Here is a 14,779-nt window from a genome sequence, read left to right on the forward strand (position 1 = left end):
TTTAGACCTTGACCCAATCCTCCATCATTTTAGCTTACATATATCTTTTTCCAACCAATAACATTATTCCTTGTTTCACTGAAAATATAGAAACAGATGAATGTCTGAGAAAATGGCAAAGTCCATTCACAGAATTAGAAAAAAAAAAATAAGCATATGCTGAGTCAAGGAAAAGATGATATAAAAATGGTAAGTAAGCTTTGTGCCATTTTTAGATGCCCTTGACTTAACATTCCTAGCCTAATTGGTGACGTAGGAGCCTGTGTTATCAATGTGGAACTTTTGCTCTGGCCCATGAGAAATCAGAGAAGCAGACATTATTAGCAAATAAACAAAAAATTCCGTAAAAAAAAAAAAAAAGAGGGAGAACTTGCTTGCTGAATATGAAGGCTTGTGGAAAGCTGAGTGGCTAAGCCTGTGCAGTATTGGCACAGGGACAGACATGCACATCCGTATGGACACCTGACAACAACAGAAAAGGTAACATGAATCGGTGGGGGCAACTGGTATTCTTTGTGTTTTTTTTTGTTTTGGGGTTGGCGTCTCACCCTCTTGCCCAGGCTGGATGGAGTGCAGTGACACACTCATGGCCACTGCAGCCTCAACCTGCTGAGCTCAAGCAATCCTTCCACCTCAGCCTTCCTCAGTAGCTGGAACTAGAGGTATTCACCACCACACCCGGCTAATTTTTTTATTTATTGTAGAGACAATGTCTCACCAAGTTGCCCAGGCTGGTCTCGAACCCCCGGACTCAGGCAATCCTTTCACCTCCGCCTCCCAAAGTGCTGAGATTATAGGCTTGAGTCACTGCACCCGGCGACAACTGGTATTCTTATGGAATAAGATGAGAGTATACCTCTCCCACATACCAGAAGAACTAAATCCAGATGGGTTAAAAACCAAGACAAAAGGCCAAAACCAAACAGCTTTTAGAAAGAAATGTAGGAAAATATGAGGGGGACCCCAAAAAGACCAGAATTATCTTTTGGAGAGCGGGCCCCATAGAGTACACTAGGAATTTGTTCCTCCATATCAAACAGTTAAAGATTTTATCTGGAAGTTTTTAGAAGGTTGCGTTATGATTTGCAGAAGAAATGTCCCACGTTATGGCAAACAGGTGACTGACTGGTTCTTCTACCAAGACAACACACCTGCCCACACTGCACTGAGTGTTCAGCAGTTTTCGACCAAAACGGTGGGATCCCCATCCCTTGCCCCACCTTCCCTATTCACCCAATCTCACCCTGAGCAACTTTTTTGTTTTCCTGGATGAAAAAAGTCCACAAAGGGTCACGTTTCGCCAATGTGGAAGAGGTGAAACAAAAATTGGCAGAAGCACTAAAAAGCATCAAAATTGGAGAGTTAAAAAAAACCATTTTGAGCAGTGGAAAAAGCATCTTAATAGGTATACTGCATCAAACAGTACTATGAAGGTGACTGAAGTTTAAACATGTAAGAAATACATGATTTTTAATAAATAACAGTTTTTTGGAGTTCCCCCTCATATATTCATGACTCTGGTAATAAAAATTTCTTAAATAAGATTTTTTTTTTAGTTGGAATCTCACTCTGTTGCCTAGACTGGAATGCAGAGGCCGCCCCTGGCCACTGCAGCTTCGACCTACTGGGCTCTGGGGATCCTTCCACCTCAGCCTTCCAAGTAGCTGGAACTACAGGCGCGCACTACCACACCCAGCTAATTTTTTTTTTTTTTGAGTTGGAGTCTCACTCTGTTGCCCAGACTAGAGTGCAGTGGCTGCTCCCAGCCACCACAGCCTCGACCTGCTAGGCTCCGGCGATCCTTCCCCCTCAGCCTTCCGAGTAGCTGGAACTACAGGCGTGCGCTACCACGCCCGGGTGATTTTTTGATTTATTGTACAGATGAGGTCTCGCTGCCCAGGCGGGTCTCGAACCCGCAGGCTCAGGCAATCTACTCACCTCAGCCTCTCAAAGGCGCAGGATTACAGGCTGAGCCACCGAGCCCGGCTATAAGATTTCTTAAACAAGCATCTAACAAAGATTTATACATTTGTTATATTAAAATTAAGAAATTTACTCATCAAAAAGATACCTCAAAACAGGGAAAAAGACAGTGGGAAAAGACATTTACCACTGATAAACAATATATAAAAAAAACAAACCAATAAACAAAAAGGAAATCTTGCCAGAAAATGTGAGAAAAGGGGCTCAGTTTCATGAGTTGTCGGGACTAGCGGGTTCTCAGTTCATCCTGGAAGTAGGTCCCATCACCCAGCTGCTGCCCTGCAGATGTAGCTGTGGAGAAACTCACGTGGGTGCCAGCCACATGGACAGGAATATTCAAAGCAACTTCAAAACTGGAAACCACCCAAATGCCCGTCAGGACAGAAGAGAGGCGCCAACTGTGCTGAGGCAGATTCCTAAATGAGTATTATAAAGCTACGAAAATGACCACACTGCAGCCTCCCTGTGCATGGCAGCTGTCACGTGCCCAATGAGAAACGGGAGACTTCAACATACCAGGATCCCCACACAAAGTTCAGAACAAATGACACAGCGTGTTTAAGGACATACACAGGTGGCAAAACCATTAAGCAAAGCAATGAAGTGATCCTCACAAATCTGAGCTGCAGTTAACCTGAGGAGAGGACAGAATCCTAGTGGGGAGAGATCCGGGGAGACGTCAGGAGTCTGGCCACCAGGTTCTGTTTTTGCAAACTTCATGTGGGCACAGTTTATAGTTAACAGTTTACACGGAATATTCTCTATGAACAGGCACCAACTGTACCTGAGCTTCAAGCACCTTGCTACATAAAAGAGCACACAAGCCGGGCTCGGTGGCTCAGCCTATAATCCCACGCCTTTGGGAGGCTGAGGTGAGTGGATTGCCTGCGTCTGCGGGTTCGAGACCTGTCTGGGCAACTTGGCGAGACCTCGCCTCTACAATAAATCAAAAAAATTAGCCAGGCGTGGTAGCGCACGCCTGTAGTTTCCGCTACTTGGAAGGCTGAGGCGGAAGGATCGCCGGAGCCCAGCAGGTCGAGGCTGCGGTGGCTGGGAGCGGCCACTGCACTCCAGTCTGGACGACAGTGAGACTCCAACTCAAAATAAAATAAAATAAAATAAAATAAAAGAGCACAAAAACTCAGCACAGCATTCCGCAGAACTCCCCAGCAGGTTGGAAGGACCAGGAATCATGAGGCCAGCCTCACCTGGGGTTGATCTCCAACGTCGGCTGCAGGAGCTGGGCGCGCTCCTCCTGGGTCCTGGCCAACTGCTGCATGCGCAGAAAGTGCCGGGCCGCCCCCATCTCCAGCACGGTGATCATGGCAGGATGAGTGTCCAGTCGGAGGGTCATCTACAGCAAAGCCAGGGACTGGGGTGAGGGAGGATCTAAAGGTGGCAGCCCCCAAGGTGAAGGTCTGGCAAGGCCTTAGCCAGGGATGAAGCTCCCCTCACCACAAGGCAGGAGAAGGCAGGGTCCCAGGGACAGGCCCTAGGCCAGTGCGGCTCTCTCTCCCGCATTCCCCATCACACGCGGATGGGCACAGCCCTTAGCTCCCACATGAAGCTACGGAGCCTGTGGGGGCTCCTTTCTCCTCAAAGAGTTTCTGCTTAGGTCGCATCAAAGGTCTACCTTGCCTGGTATTGTTTTCACCTTGGCTCACTGCAGGTCCCCTGCCAAGTCTACACACATCTCTAAAGTCAGCAACCCTGGCCACGGGCCCAGCTGCGAGGCAGGCCTCTCTCTGAGCTCTCATTGGCCTCAGCCCCATCTGTCGAGGTGGTCCACACCTGCCAGCCTCGCTCTCATCCTGTCCTCTGAGGCCTCCTGTGCCTTCACGTTAGGGCAGATACGCCTTTTCCTGCCCATGAGGACTCCGCTTCTCTGACCCACCCACCCCCAGGCCCTCGGCTGCTCTCCCTTTCTCAGTTCCCACTTGCTGTGCACCAGGGAACAGGGAGGGAGACCCTGCTTCTCACTACAGTGGCTTTCCTGGACAGCGTGTGTCCCAGAGCAAGGACCCAGGGTCTCCACCTTATGCCATGGGGTTCAACTGCCACTGGGCAGATGCCCCCAGGCCAAGAACTGGGAGCCTCAGGCAGGCCAGCCTATCAGGGACACTGAGGGCCGCAGTGGCCGGGTGGTGGCCTATCCCCAGGAAGGCCTCACCTTTACATTGGTGACTCGTGACCCCAGCACGTTTCTCATCCAGGCCATCAGCTCCTCTGTCTCCTTCTCGGATAGGCAATCACCAGCTACAGAAGGGCAAGTGAGAGAGAGTTCAAGGGCCATTTCCACAGCCTGCGCTCCACAGGCTCCCATGGGGCCCCATGCAGAATGTTCTGCCAGGCCAAGTGTCTGGCCGGCCCTCCCTACCTCCTCCTACCTGCCAAAACAGAGACAGAGATACCAAAAGTACTTTTCATCTAAAATTAAAACCCCAGAAAGGACACTTCCAGTTGCTTGAGAATCAAATAATTTTGCTAAGACAATTCTGATCCTCAAGAAGCCTGGTCTACCACAGGAGCCACCGTGGAAGGAGACACTGTGGAGGGAACCTAACAAGGGAGGTGTTTCCTACAGTCACTAAGAGGTGCCCAAGTGGCTTCTCTCACAGGTCGCTGACCCCAGATCAACTGAGAAGAAAACTCCATGTCAACCCACCATGCAGGACAGGAGAGGCCCTGCAGGAAATCAGGGTTGGGGCCCTGAGCCCTAACTGCAACCCCTGCGGCCACACTGGCAGCAGCCCTGCTCCGAGGAGGATGCCAACCTGGCGCCCCGTCCTCAAACTTTTCCTCCTTGTAGTGATCCACAACGATGTCCGTCTCCACAGAGATTAGCTTCTTCCTGTCAAACTCACGGAGGTGCAGCAAGGTCAGCTCATCAAACTGCTCATAGCAAAAGAGAACCTGCGGACAGCCAGGAGTGCTTCCATCAGGCCCAGAGGAATCTCTGCCCTTAACAGGAGTGAGGGCGTGGAAGGCAGGAAGAGGAGGAGCCACACAGGCTGCTGGGCTTCCTAAGTCCGGGTGACAGTTAATTCAGCATAAGGGCCAGAGAGAGGCTCTGGCAGCCTCAATGCAGACACACTCCATTCATAAAGCAGTGCATGTGTGCTCCTAGTGAGAAACACAATCGGATCACGATGCATGTGGCCTCTGCCCGGATCCTGACTCTCGCTGAGCAGCCCTTTCCCACCCAGCACTGAGTTGAGGAGGTGAAGACCCTCCCCGGAAGCTTGGAACCTGCTCCGCTCTAACCTGGCGGCAGCCGCAGAGCCTGCCCTACCCACACTCACCCACCTCTGTGTCTTTCTGCTTCATGGCCTCGTAGTAGGGCGAGTGCTCGGCTAGGTGCCGGCTGGGGGCGCACAGATAATAGATGTTGCGGGTGCCAGGCCGCATGCGATTGGTGTAGTCCAAGAGGCTGGTCAGCTGCCCAGCGGGCAGTGCTGAGGACTCGTAGCGCAGCAGCTTGGCTATGTCCTCCTGAAGACAGACAAGGGTGGGTCAGGCCACACCCCAGGCACCTCTCGACCTGCTGGACACAGCCTTCTGAAGCCCTTGGCTTCCCGGTGCCCACACTGGCTCTGGCCCTAGGGGTTGTGGGGACTCTTTGGTGTCGATGAAAACAGGCCTTGCTCTGCATATCGGGACCCACCTCAGGAGCTGTGGGGGCTCAGGTGGAAGCCGTGTGTGAAAGACGCAGGTGCTACAGCAAGCTGGGGGTCTAATCCCTGATGCCACCAGCCCAGACACTTTATCTAAGCCACTGTCACTGCTGATAGTCACAGGCACAGAAGAGTGGCGGGGAATGCAGGGACGTGGAGAGAGGGCACAGAGGACACCCAGGGGCAGGTCCAAATGAGAGTGACATGGCTGGGAGTCCAAGGTGGACAGACAGAGGGGAAAAAAGGGAGCTGGGGAACGACCCGGCAAGGCCAGGCCACACCCACACACTAAGGTCCATATTCATACACCACTGAGCCTCATCTATAAGCACAGCATGTGTGAGCATCTCAAAGCATCTACATCATCCTCATCCACATCTAGAAAAGTCTCTGGCACACAGCGAATACCACCTGAGTGCTATTAACTAAAAACAAGAGCAATGGGAATGAATGGGGAGTTTAAGTAGGCATGCACTAGAAGCCGCTGGAGTGACAACCAGGAGGCACATAAGGCCCAGGGGAAGGGCCTTCTTCCAAGCACCTACAGGACCCCTTCCACCCTCCTCACACCTGCAGGACCCCTCCCCACCCTGCTCAGTGCCCCTGCAGGACTCTCCCCACCCTTTTCTGAGGCCCTGCAGGATCCCACCCACCGTCCTCACCTCACCTGCAGGACCCCTCCCCACCCTCCTTGGGACCCACACATGCAGCCCTCCTTCTGAAGCTGTGGGGAGAAGCAGAAGCCCTGCTGGAGACAGGTGACACAGCACCCAGAGGGGTTGCTCAGGGGATGAGCTTCCTCTGGGGATACGAAAATGTTCTGGAATTAGTGGGGGTGGGTGCACAACACGGTGAATGGACCAAATACCACTCATTTGTACATGTCAAAACAGCGAATATTTGTGATTTCTTTTCTTTTTTGAATTGGAGTCTAACTCTGTCACCCAGGCTGGAGTGCAGTGATATGATCACAGCCACTGTAGCCTTAACCTTTTGGGATCAGACAATCCCTCCGCCTCAGCTTTCCAAGTAGCTGGGACTAAAGGCGTGTGCCACCATGCTGCCACCATGCCTAACTTTTTGATTTATTGTTGAGAGGAAGTCTCACCATGTTGCCCAGGTTGGTCCTGAAATCCTGGGCTCAGGCAATCCTTTCACCTCGGCCTCCCAAGGTGCTGGGATTATAGACATGAGTCACAGCACCTGGCCTCAATTTTATGAATTTGATGGTATGTAAATTGTTATCTCAATAAAAAATGGCCAAACAAGTTTATGGAATGAATATATCACTTTTCTGCAATCAGCTGTTTGATGAACTGTACTACTGGTTCCAGCGGCACAAGTAGTATTTAGAGATATCTACCTGGTATATGATGAGCATCGCTTTAGTAAACAAACACACTAATTCCTCGCCTTCCCCACCTAGGGAATCAGACTCCTTGGCTGTCTGTGGCTCCCCAAAGCCCCTTGAGTCCTCTGGGAGGTAAGAGAGCACATGCCTCCTCCTTCCTGCTTACTCCCTGGGCTTGGACTTCAGTTCGGGGCACATGGCCAGGCACAATGGCACCGTCAGTGGTCCCAGCTACTTGGGAGGCTGAGGTGGGAAGATCACTTGATGCCAAACCTGGAACCTGGCAGAGGCCCGACCCTGGCAGTGGTGGCCTCTGCACCATTTTCACATCCAAGGACACCTCCACCAGTTTCCTCAGCAGCCTGAGATATGGCAGAGAAAAGTCCAGAACCCAGCCCCTACCTTGACCTCCTGTTCGGTGGTGGTCACGATGCCCTCCCTCATGAACAGGCCGTAATCTTCAAAAAACTTTGCATATTTCTTAGCATCTTTTTTACTCTGCTCGATGAAGAATTTTATCAGCCTCTGCTGTAAAACATCCCGGAGTTTCCTACAAAACAGAAACCCATTTAACACCAAAAAGCAGCTCCTACGAAACACAAAGGGCCAGAAGATGAAAAATCGTTCAGCCCCACTAACAGTCAAAGAAGCAAAAACAACACACCATTTTGGGTCAAACTGAAAAAGACTAAGCAGAAAGAGAGAAACCTTTGGCAACTGCAAGGCAGGAAGCAGCAGGATGGGCGCACATGCTCCCCAGAGGTGGCATGTCAACTGTTGTCCCCCCATGAAGACATCCCAGCCTGGAAAATGTCTCCACCCTCTGAGCTGTTCCTATTATAAGAATTCTACCTTAAGAAATAATTGTGAGCACACCAAGATTTACAGCCCAGGATCTTCACTGTGGCACATAAGAAAATAATTCTGAATAACCTTGGTGTTCAAGGGAAGAATACAGGTTAACAAGAATGAGGCCATTCTGCATGGTCATCAAAAACCATGCTTAGCTGGGCTCGGTGGCTCAGCCTGTAATCCCGTGCCTTTGGGAGGCTGAGGTGAGTGGATTGCCTGAGCCTGCGGGTGCGAGACCCGCCTGGGCAGCGAGACCTCATCTCTCCAATAAATAAAAAAATGAGCCGGGCCTGGTAACGCATGCCTGTAATTCCGGCTACTGGGAAGGCTGAGGCAGAAGGATCGCTGGAGCCCAGCAGGTCGAGGCTGCAGTGGCCGGGAGCGGCCACTGCACTCCAGTCTGGGCGACAGAGTGAGACTCCAACTCAAAAAAAAAACAAAAACAAACAAACAAAAAGCCATGCCTTATAATAATTCTCAGTGACATGAGGAAGTACCTGTGTTGAAACAAAAATTCCAAAATGGATAAATTACAGTGTACATATAGATATACAGAAGCAAAGACTGCATGTTACATGTATAACAATTTTTCATAATTAGCATCAACACTGTATATACTATATGGGTACTCTATAATCTTGGATTTATATTGACTATGCTATTAATTTTTGAGAATTGGGATTTTATGGACCAGGATGTCCACTGCAGCATTACATAATGGCCTAAAACTATGAACAACTTTATTAGTGGGATGAGAGTTATTTTTATTTCCTTAATATTTTTCCCTTAAGAATGAAAAATTACAATGTATTTCCTTAACAATCCAGGGTAGGGAAACAATAATGCCTCAAGTTCATTTAAAGCTTTTCCTTGTCCACTCTGCTGTCCTCACTGACACAGTCCTTCAGCCATGGTGCAGAATGATACAGGGCATGTGCCTCCACCGGAGGAGGGGTAGTGGAGGGAGCCCAATGGGGTGCAGAGCCCAGGGAAGGGGCCACGCAGGGCTGTGGCTGGAGAAAGCCTGGTGTGGAGCGTTGATCCCAAAGTGCCCAGGAGGCCATCCTGGCTGGGGGTACAAGTAGCCCACTGTGGGGAATCAGAACCCAAGTAAGGGACGAGGGCACCCACAGGAAAGGGCAGTGGTGATGGCAGAATGGTAATATGGAGAGGTCAAACAGGTAAGTATATTAAGGATAATAAGAGGCAGATTCCTCAGTCAAAAGGGAGCTTCAAACAAGGAAAGAGGTAAGACTAGAACGTCGCAACGGTACCAGATTAGTACTGGAGGTACTGGTGTGACCACAGCAGACAGAAATACACACAAACACACACATTCATATATTCCTAAGCTCTGTCTATCAAGAGGGCTTCTGGGCACTGACATCTCAAAAGCAATGAGCATCTCTAGTGCCCAGATTTTGACTTCCATATGTCATTCTACATGAAAGGAAACAGGTTTCTTAAAGAAATAAGTAGCACAAGAGCTAAGAAAAGATGCAGCAATATACAAGATGAGCCTAGAACATCCTATATACCACAGGAAGTTCTCAAAGCAGGATAGGGCCTGGCCAAAGGGACAGGAGTCCACTCAAAGGGGGTTCCACTGGACAAATCAGGAATAATCTGAACATCAATATATATGACAGTAGAAGATTATAACTCCTCAAATAAAATGGGAAATCAGTCCAAACAATAAATTGTAAGCCGGGCTCAGTAGCTCAGCCTGTAATCTCGCGCCTTTGGGAGGCTGAGGTGAGTGGAATGCCTGAGCCCGCGGGCTCGAGACCCGCCTGGGCAACTTGGTGAGACCTCATCTCTACAATAAATAAAAAAAATCAGCCGGGCATGGTAGCACGCGCCTGTAGTTCCAGCTACTTGGAAGGCTGAGGCGGAAGGATTGCCAGAGCCCAGCAGGTCGAGGCTGCGGTGGCCGAGAGCGGCCACTGCACTCCAGTCTGGGTGACAGAGTGAGACTCCAACTCAAAAAAATAAAAAATAACTGTAAATATTATAAATATCACATTTAAGTATTTTAAGTAAATAAACAATACACTGAAAGCTTAATAAAGAATGTGACATTTGCACAGCTTCAAAATATCACACACAGTGTTCATTAATTACGAAGAGGAAGCCTAGCTTCACATAGAGACACCTGGCTGACACCCCTTGATAAAATGCCAGAGTGAACATCACCAGCGATATGACAGATTGAGAACGCGCCTCCCACCCATAGGAGGCACATCCTGAATCTATGCCTGCGTGAGCACCAGACAAAGCCACCCAAGGCTCATCTCAGAAGAACTGCAATCTTCAAAGCATCAAGGTCGTGAAAGTCAAGGACGCCTGTGGCCCTTGCCAGCCTTAAGGTAGCCCCTTAAGACATGAAAGCTAAAGGCACACAACTCAGAACTGTACCCTCCTCCTCCTCCTCAATGAGGCAAATGGTGGGACTTGACGGGCAGTGACACGGCAACGTTAACGCCCTAAGTTTGATGGCTGTGCTGGAGCCATGTGGGAAAATGTCCTTGTTTGTTGGAAACATCCTAAGACAGGACATCAGGAGTCAATTTACTCTCTAAGGATTCAAGAGAAAACATTCTCAGGGACCAAAGGGAGGCCCAAATTTACCTGTACAATGACCACTTGTATACCTAATCCTGAATTGTACCCCACATCTTTAAAATTTTAAAAATTTTTAAAAAGAAAAAAGAAAACATTCTCTGTACTGGGCTTCCAACCTTTCCTTAAAGTTGTGATCCTTTCAGACTCTCTCAAAAACTCTAAGCAAGGCCAAGTCTTTGCTGACCAAGATGAGTGCTCAGACTGACAACGTAGCCTTGGACAATAACCAGACACGATGAGCTGGCTGGACACCTCCTCTGCAACTTTGGGTACCACCTGGCGGCTGAGCCTCTCTCTCCCTCCCACCTGTCAGCCCAGCCTGGATGCTGGGGCCAGAGAGCCTGCCACAGCCAGAAATGCAGGTTCTCTTACTGGGAAGCATGCTCCCGTGACTCAGTCTCCACAGCTCCCCATCATAGGATGATCTATGAAGCCTAGTTCTTGGTGGAGAATAAATACCCAATAAACAGCAGTTGCTGCTCAGCTAGGATGGGGAGACAGAAATGTGGCCATCTCGGCCCACTGGGACTCCAAGGGCTCCATGTGCACAAGAGCCCAGCCTGTACCACCTTCACTTCATCTGGGAGCTTCTCAGACAGGGGCAGACGTATTCTTGTTCTCTGGTTGTCCTTCGCCTTACCCAGCTCAGGGACATCATGCCTAGAACCTCTCCTCCTGTGGTCACTCCTAGGCTGGGTGGTAGGAACTGGCTAGCACCAGCGCAATAATTTTCTTCAGTGAGTCAGTCCCCCAACCCTATTTCATTAAAGTGAAGTAAGGCCGGACGCAGTGGCTCAGCCTGTAATCCCAGCACTTTAGGAGGCTGAGGCGAGAGGACTGCCTGAGCCCAGGAGTTCGAGATCAGCCTGGGCAACTTGGTGAGACCTCATCTCTACAATAAATCATAAAAACTAGCTAAACATGGTGGCGTGTGCTCCAGCTACTTGGAAGGCTGAGGCAGAAGGATCGTCTAAGCCCAGCAGGTTGAGGCTGCAGTGGCTGTGAATGTGCCACCGCACTCCAGCCTGGGCAACAAGAGAGAGACTCGAACTCAAAAAACAAAAAAGTGAAGTAAAACACTGGTCAAGTCACAGCAACCCACAGGCACACTCAAAGCACATCAGGATAAACAAACCAAAGAGCCTTTCTCCAGCGACAATGGAACAGTAACTGCCATGGAGCGGGACTCGTCTGGTGGTCACAATGGCAACGAACACAGGCCCCGTGGGGCTGGTGGCAGGAACTGAGGCCCTCTTCACGGAGTACAGAATATATCTGTAGTTAGTGGGAAAGATACCTTTTCTATATTTAAATGTTCAATCCTCTGACCAATTAACCCCACCCCTAGTAATCTGTCTTCAGGAAACACTCAGGGTTGCAGGCAAAGATTTAAGAAAGACAAATAGGTACACTGTAGGGTGAGAACAGCAAAAGCACCGGAGGCGGTCCACCTGCTCAAGCCTGAAGGGCCGGATAAGCTATAGCATAGCCACGTGACACACCATTATTCAGCTGTTAAAAATGCTTCCAAAAAATTAATGACAGTGGAAAGTGTTCCAAATAAACTACTAGATTGAAAAAAGAAATAAAGTATTACAAACAATACAAACTCAATTATGTTAAAAGCAAAACTCCAAGTGTCTCTGAAGGCAAGGCGGGAAGGAAGCCAGTGGGCAGTGGCCACCCTCCCTACCTCCTCCTCACCCACTGCTGTCCTGAGGCACACGAGACAAGAGGGCCAGGAACCATCAGATGCCCTCTGCACCGTGGTGTGCCTCTCAGCATGGACCTCTCCCCAACCCCACGACGTGGCCCAAACCCACACCAACTACTGAGTCTCGTCCTCCATACAAGAAGCCACTCCGACGATGAAGAAAAGGTGGCTGAGGAACTGCTGCAAGTGGTCACAGACAAGATTCCGTGGCCATTACCACTGCATGGTGCACTCAAGGGGCAAGTCAGAAATGGCAAAGGGGCATCTCCAACTGAATTCTCACCCCACAAGCTCACTCTGAAACCTGCCCCATGTTACTACACCCTAAAACATCAACATTGGTAAGTTACTGCAGGGCGAGATTACGGCGATTTGTCTGTCCTTGAGAGAGTAGATATTACTTGCACCAGGAAAAAAGTCAGAAAGCGAAGTTCTGGAAGAAGATTAACTGTGAGCCTGGAACCTGAGTGAGGAAGTCAAAGACGCTGTTGGAGAATCCCGAGCACAAGCAGCAAGTACGCCCCCTTCACAAAGGGGCAGCCCGCGGCAGGGCTGGGTCAGAGCCCTGTCCCCAGGCAGGGCTGGGCAGGGCTGGCTCTGCAGACCTCCCCTTTTTGGACTCCAGCCTTGGCAGTGACTGGCCATTCCAAAATCCTTAAGGACCACAGACTGAAGTGCTCAAGGGCATGCCTCAGAGGCCAGGAGGGCCTCGTGATCCCCAGCCCCAGGCTCGGCTCCACAGGCTACGCTTTGCTCTCAGCTCCAGTGGGCCATGCCCCAGCGGCAAAGAAGCAGATGAGGGGACCTTGTCTCCAGCAGGACCCTGCCTCCCCCTGCCCTGAAGCTCACCTGATGAGCGCGCAATCCTGCAGGAGCTCCCGGCTGAGGTTCAGGGGAATGTCCTCGCTGTCCACCACACCTGAGAGAGGCACAGCTGGTCAGGGTTCTCCCTGAGCCTGCAGCCCCTCCACCACCACCCAAGTCCTCCCTGTTAACTGGGCCTGCATCTCCACAGCCCGGTCTTACATCTACCACACGTGGAAAGAAAGCGGGAAGGACGAGAAGCTGGCACCTCCCTAGATTCCCCGGAGTCCTGCTCGTCTCCCAGGGCACAGTGACGTGATCCACAGGCAGGTCGGGCTCTGCCAGGAACAGCGTCCATGGCCTCAGGATCCACCTAACACTCAGGGAACGACATCCTGGACTTTACGTTAAAAATCATAAATATATCGTGAACAGTTTGCACCTTTGTGTGCTAAGGTGATACAAAGGTTTAAACACCAAATTCTTATTAAACTATCATCTCACTCAAATTTAACTAATTCACGCATGTAATATTTCTAAACACTGAAAGACCTCAATTTAAACACCCCTAGGCGCCCCCAAATGAACTATGATCAGGGCTGAGGCCAGGCAGCTTCCTGGGGCTCAGCTGCTCTCCACACACCACTCTGGAGACACAGTCGCGTGCAGGCCCACAGCTCGCCCTGCCCACATCCATCAAGGATGACCTCTGACAGCAAACACAGTAGTGACACTGGACCACACGGGACGCCATGGACACAGGGCTCCAGCCCACACTGCTGAGCATGGGTGTCAGGCCACGTACCTCTGATGAAGCGCAGCCACTTGGGCAGAATGTCCGTGGCCTTGGTCTGGATGAGGATTTTGCGGCTGTAGAGTGCAACACTGGAGCCCAGCTCGCGGCTCACATCAAACATGGATGGTTTCTGGGGGCGAGGAAAGGACGTCAGACAGCAGTGGCAGAAATCCACCTCAGCCACGGGGAGGCAGAGTCAACCCTTCCCCAGCTGGCCCTGGGCTGGAGGCATGGGGTGGACATGATGAAGCCAGAGGCAGAGAAAGGCCAGAGGACAGTGTGCCTGCTGCACTTGCCCTTGTGCCCTCCACTCCACGTCTGCTCTGCATCAAAGTCTGAAGACTGAGGGACTCCCCCCATAACACCCTACACTGTGTCTCTGAAGGGGTGGGAGCCCACCTCCCCAACCCACCTGCCTTGGAGGACACAAGAAGACTAAGACTTGCACATCCCTCTGAACGGAGCCAAAGCTTGCTATGGGCTAAGGGTCAGCAAAAACAGCCCGCAGGTCAAATCCAGCTCACTGGCTCTCTCTGTATAGCCTAAGAATGGCTTTTACATTCTCAAATGGTTGAGGAAATAATTTTAAAAGAACTATTTCATGACACATGAAAAAGATATAAAATTCAAGTTTCAGTTACGGGACACACACCCATACAGGTAGGGACCATCTGCGGTGCTTCCTCACTCATGGCATAAGTTGTGTGGCCCAAAAAGCTGGAGCCAAGGTCCTCTACAGCCCTCACAGAAATATCTACTGACACCCATGCTACACCAGCGACCAGCGCCCCTCGTCACTTGGGATCTCATTACAATGTGGGCTCTGACAAGGGAGCCCTCTGAGGCAGGAGCCCCCACAGGACAGCATGTGAGGAGGAGCCAACCAGGACCTGAGGGCACTCAAGACCCTGCATTTCTTTCCTTTTTTTTTTTTTTTGAGTTGGAGTCTCACTCTGTCGCCCAGACTGGAGTGCGGTGGC

The 14,779-nt window shown here is 50.5% G+C and overlaps 1 protein-coding gene across 2 annotated transcripts in view; it reads right to left on the reverse strand.

The window, feature by feature from the left end:
- Window positions 1–14,779, reverse strand: part of TRAP1 (TNF receptor associated protein 1) — a 67,921-nt gene that overhangs the window by 4,008 nt on the left and 49,134 nt on the right. For both annotated transcript variants that reach the window (XM_021719093.1, XM_008071121.1), the window contains 7 exons: window positions 13,809–13,929; window positions 13,049–13,118; window positions 7,411–7,558; window positions 5,290–5,475; window positions 4,758–4,896; window positions 4,154–4,239; window positions 3,192–3,337 (listed from right to left, as the gene is read on the reverse strand). In XM_021719093.1, coding sequence (XP_021574768.1) covers window positions 3,192–3,337; window positions 4,154–4,239; window positions 4,758–4,896; window positions 5,290–5,475; window positions 7,411–7,558; window positions 13,049–13,118; window positions 13,809–13,929 — 896 coding nt within the window. The remainder of the gene's footprint in view (window positions 1–3,191; window positions 3,338–4,153; window positions 4,240–4,757; window positions 4,897–5,289; window positions 5,476–7,410; window positions 7,559–13,048; window positions 13,119–13,808; window positions 13,930–14,779) is intronic.

The sequence above is a fragment of the Carlito syrichta genome, unplaced genomic scaffold (genome assembly GCF_000164805.1).
Source record: "Carlito syrichta isolate Samal-C Ts95f unplaced genomic scaffold, Tarsius_syrichta-2.0.1 Scaffold314117, whole genome shotgun sequence".
Taxonomy (NCBI): Eukaryota; Metazoa; Chordata; class Mammalia; order Primates; family Tarsiidae; genus Carlito; species Carlito syrichta.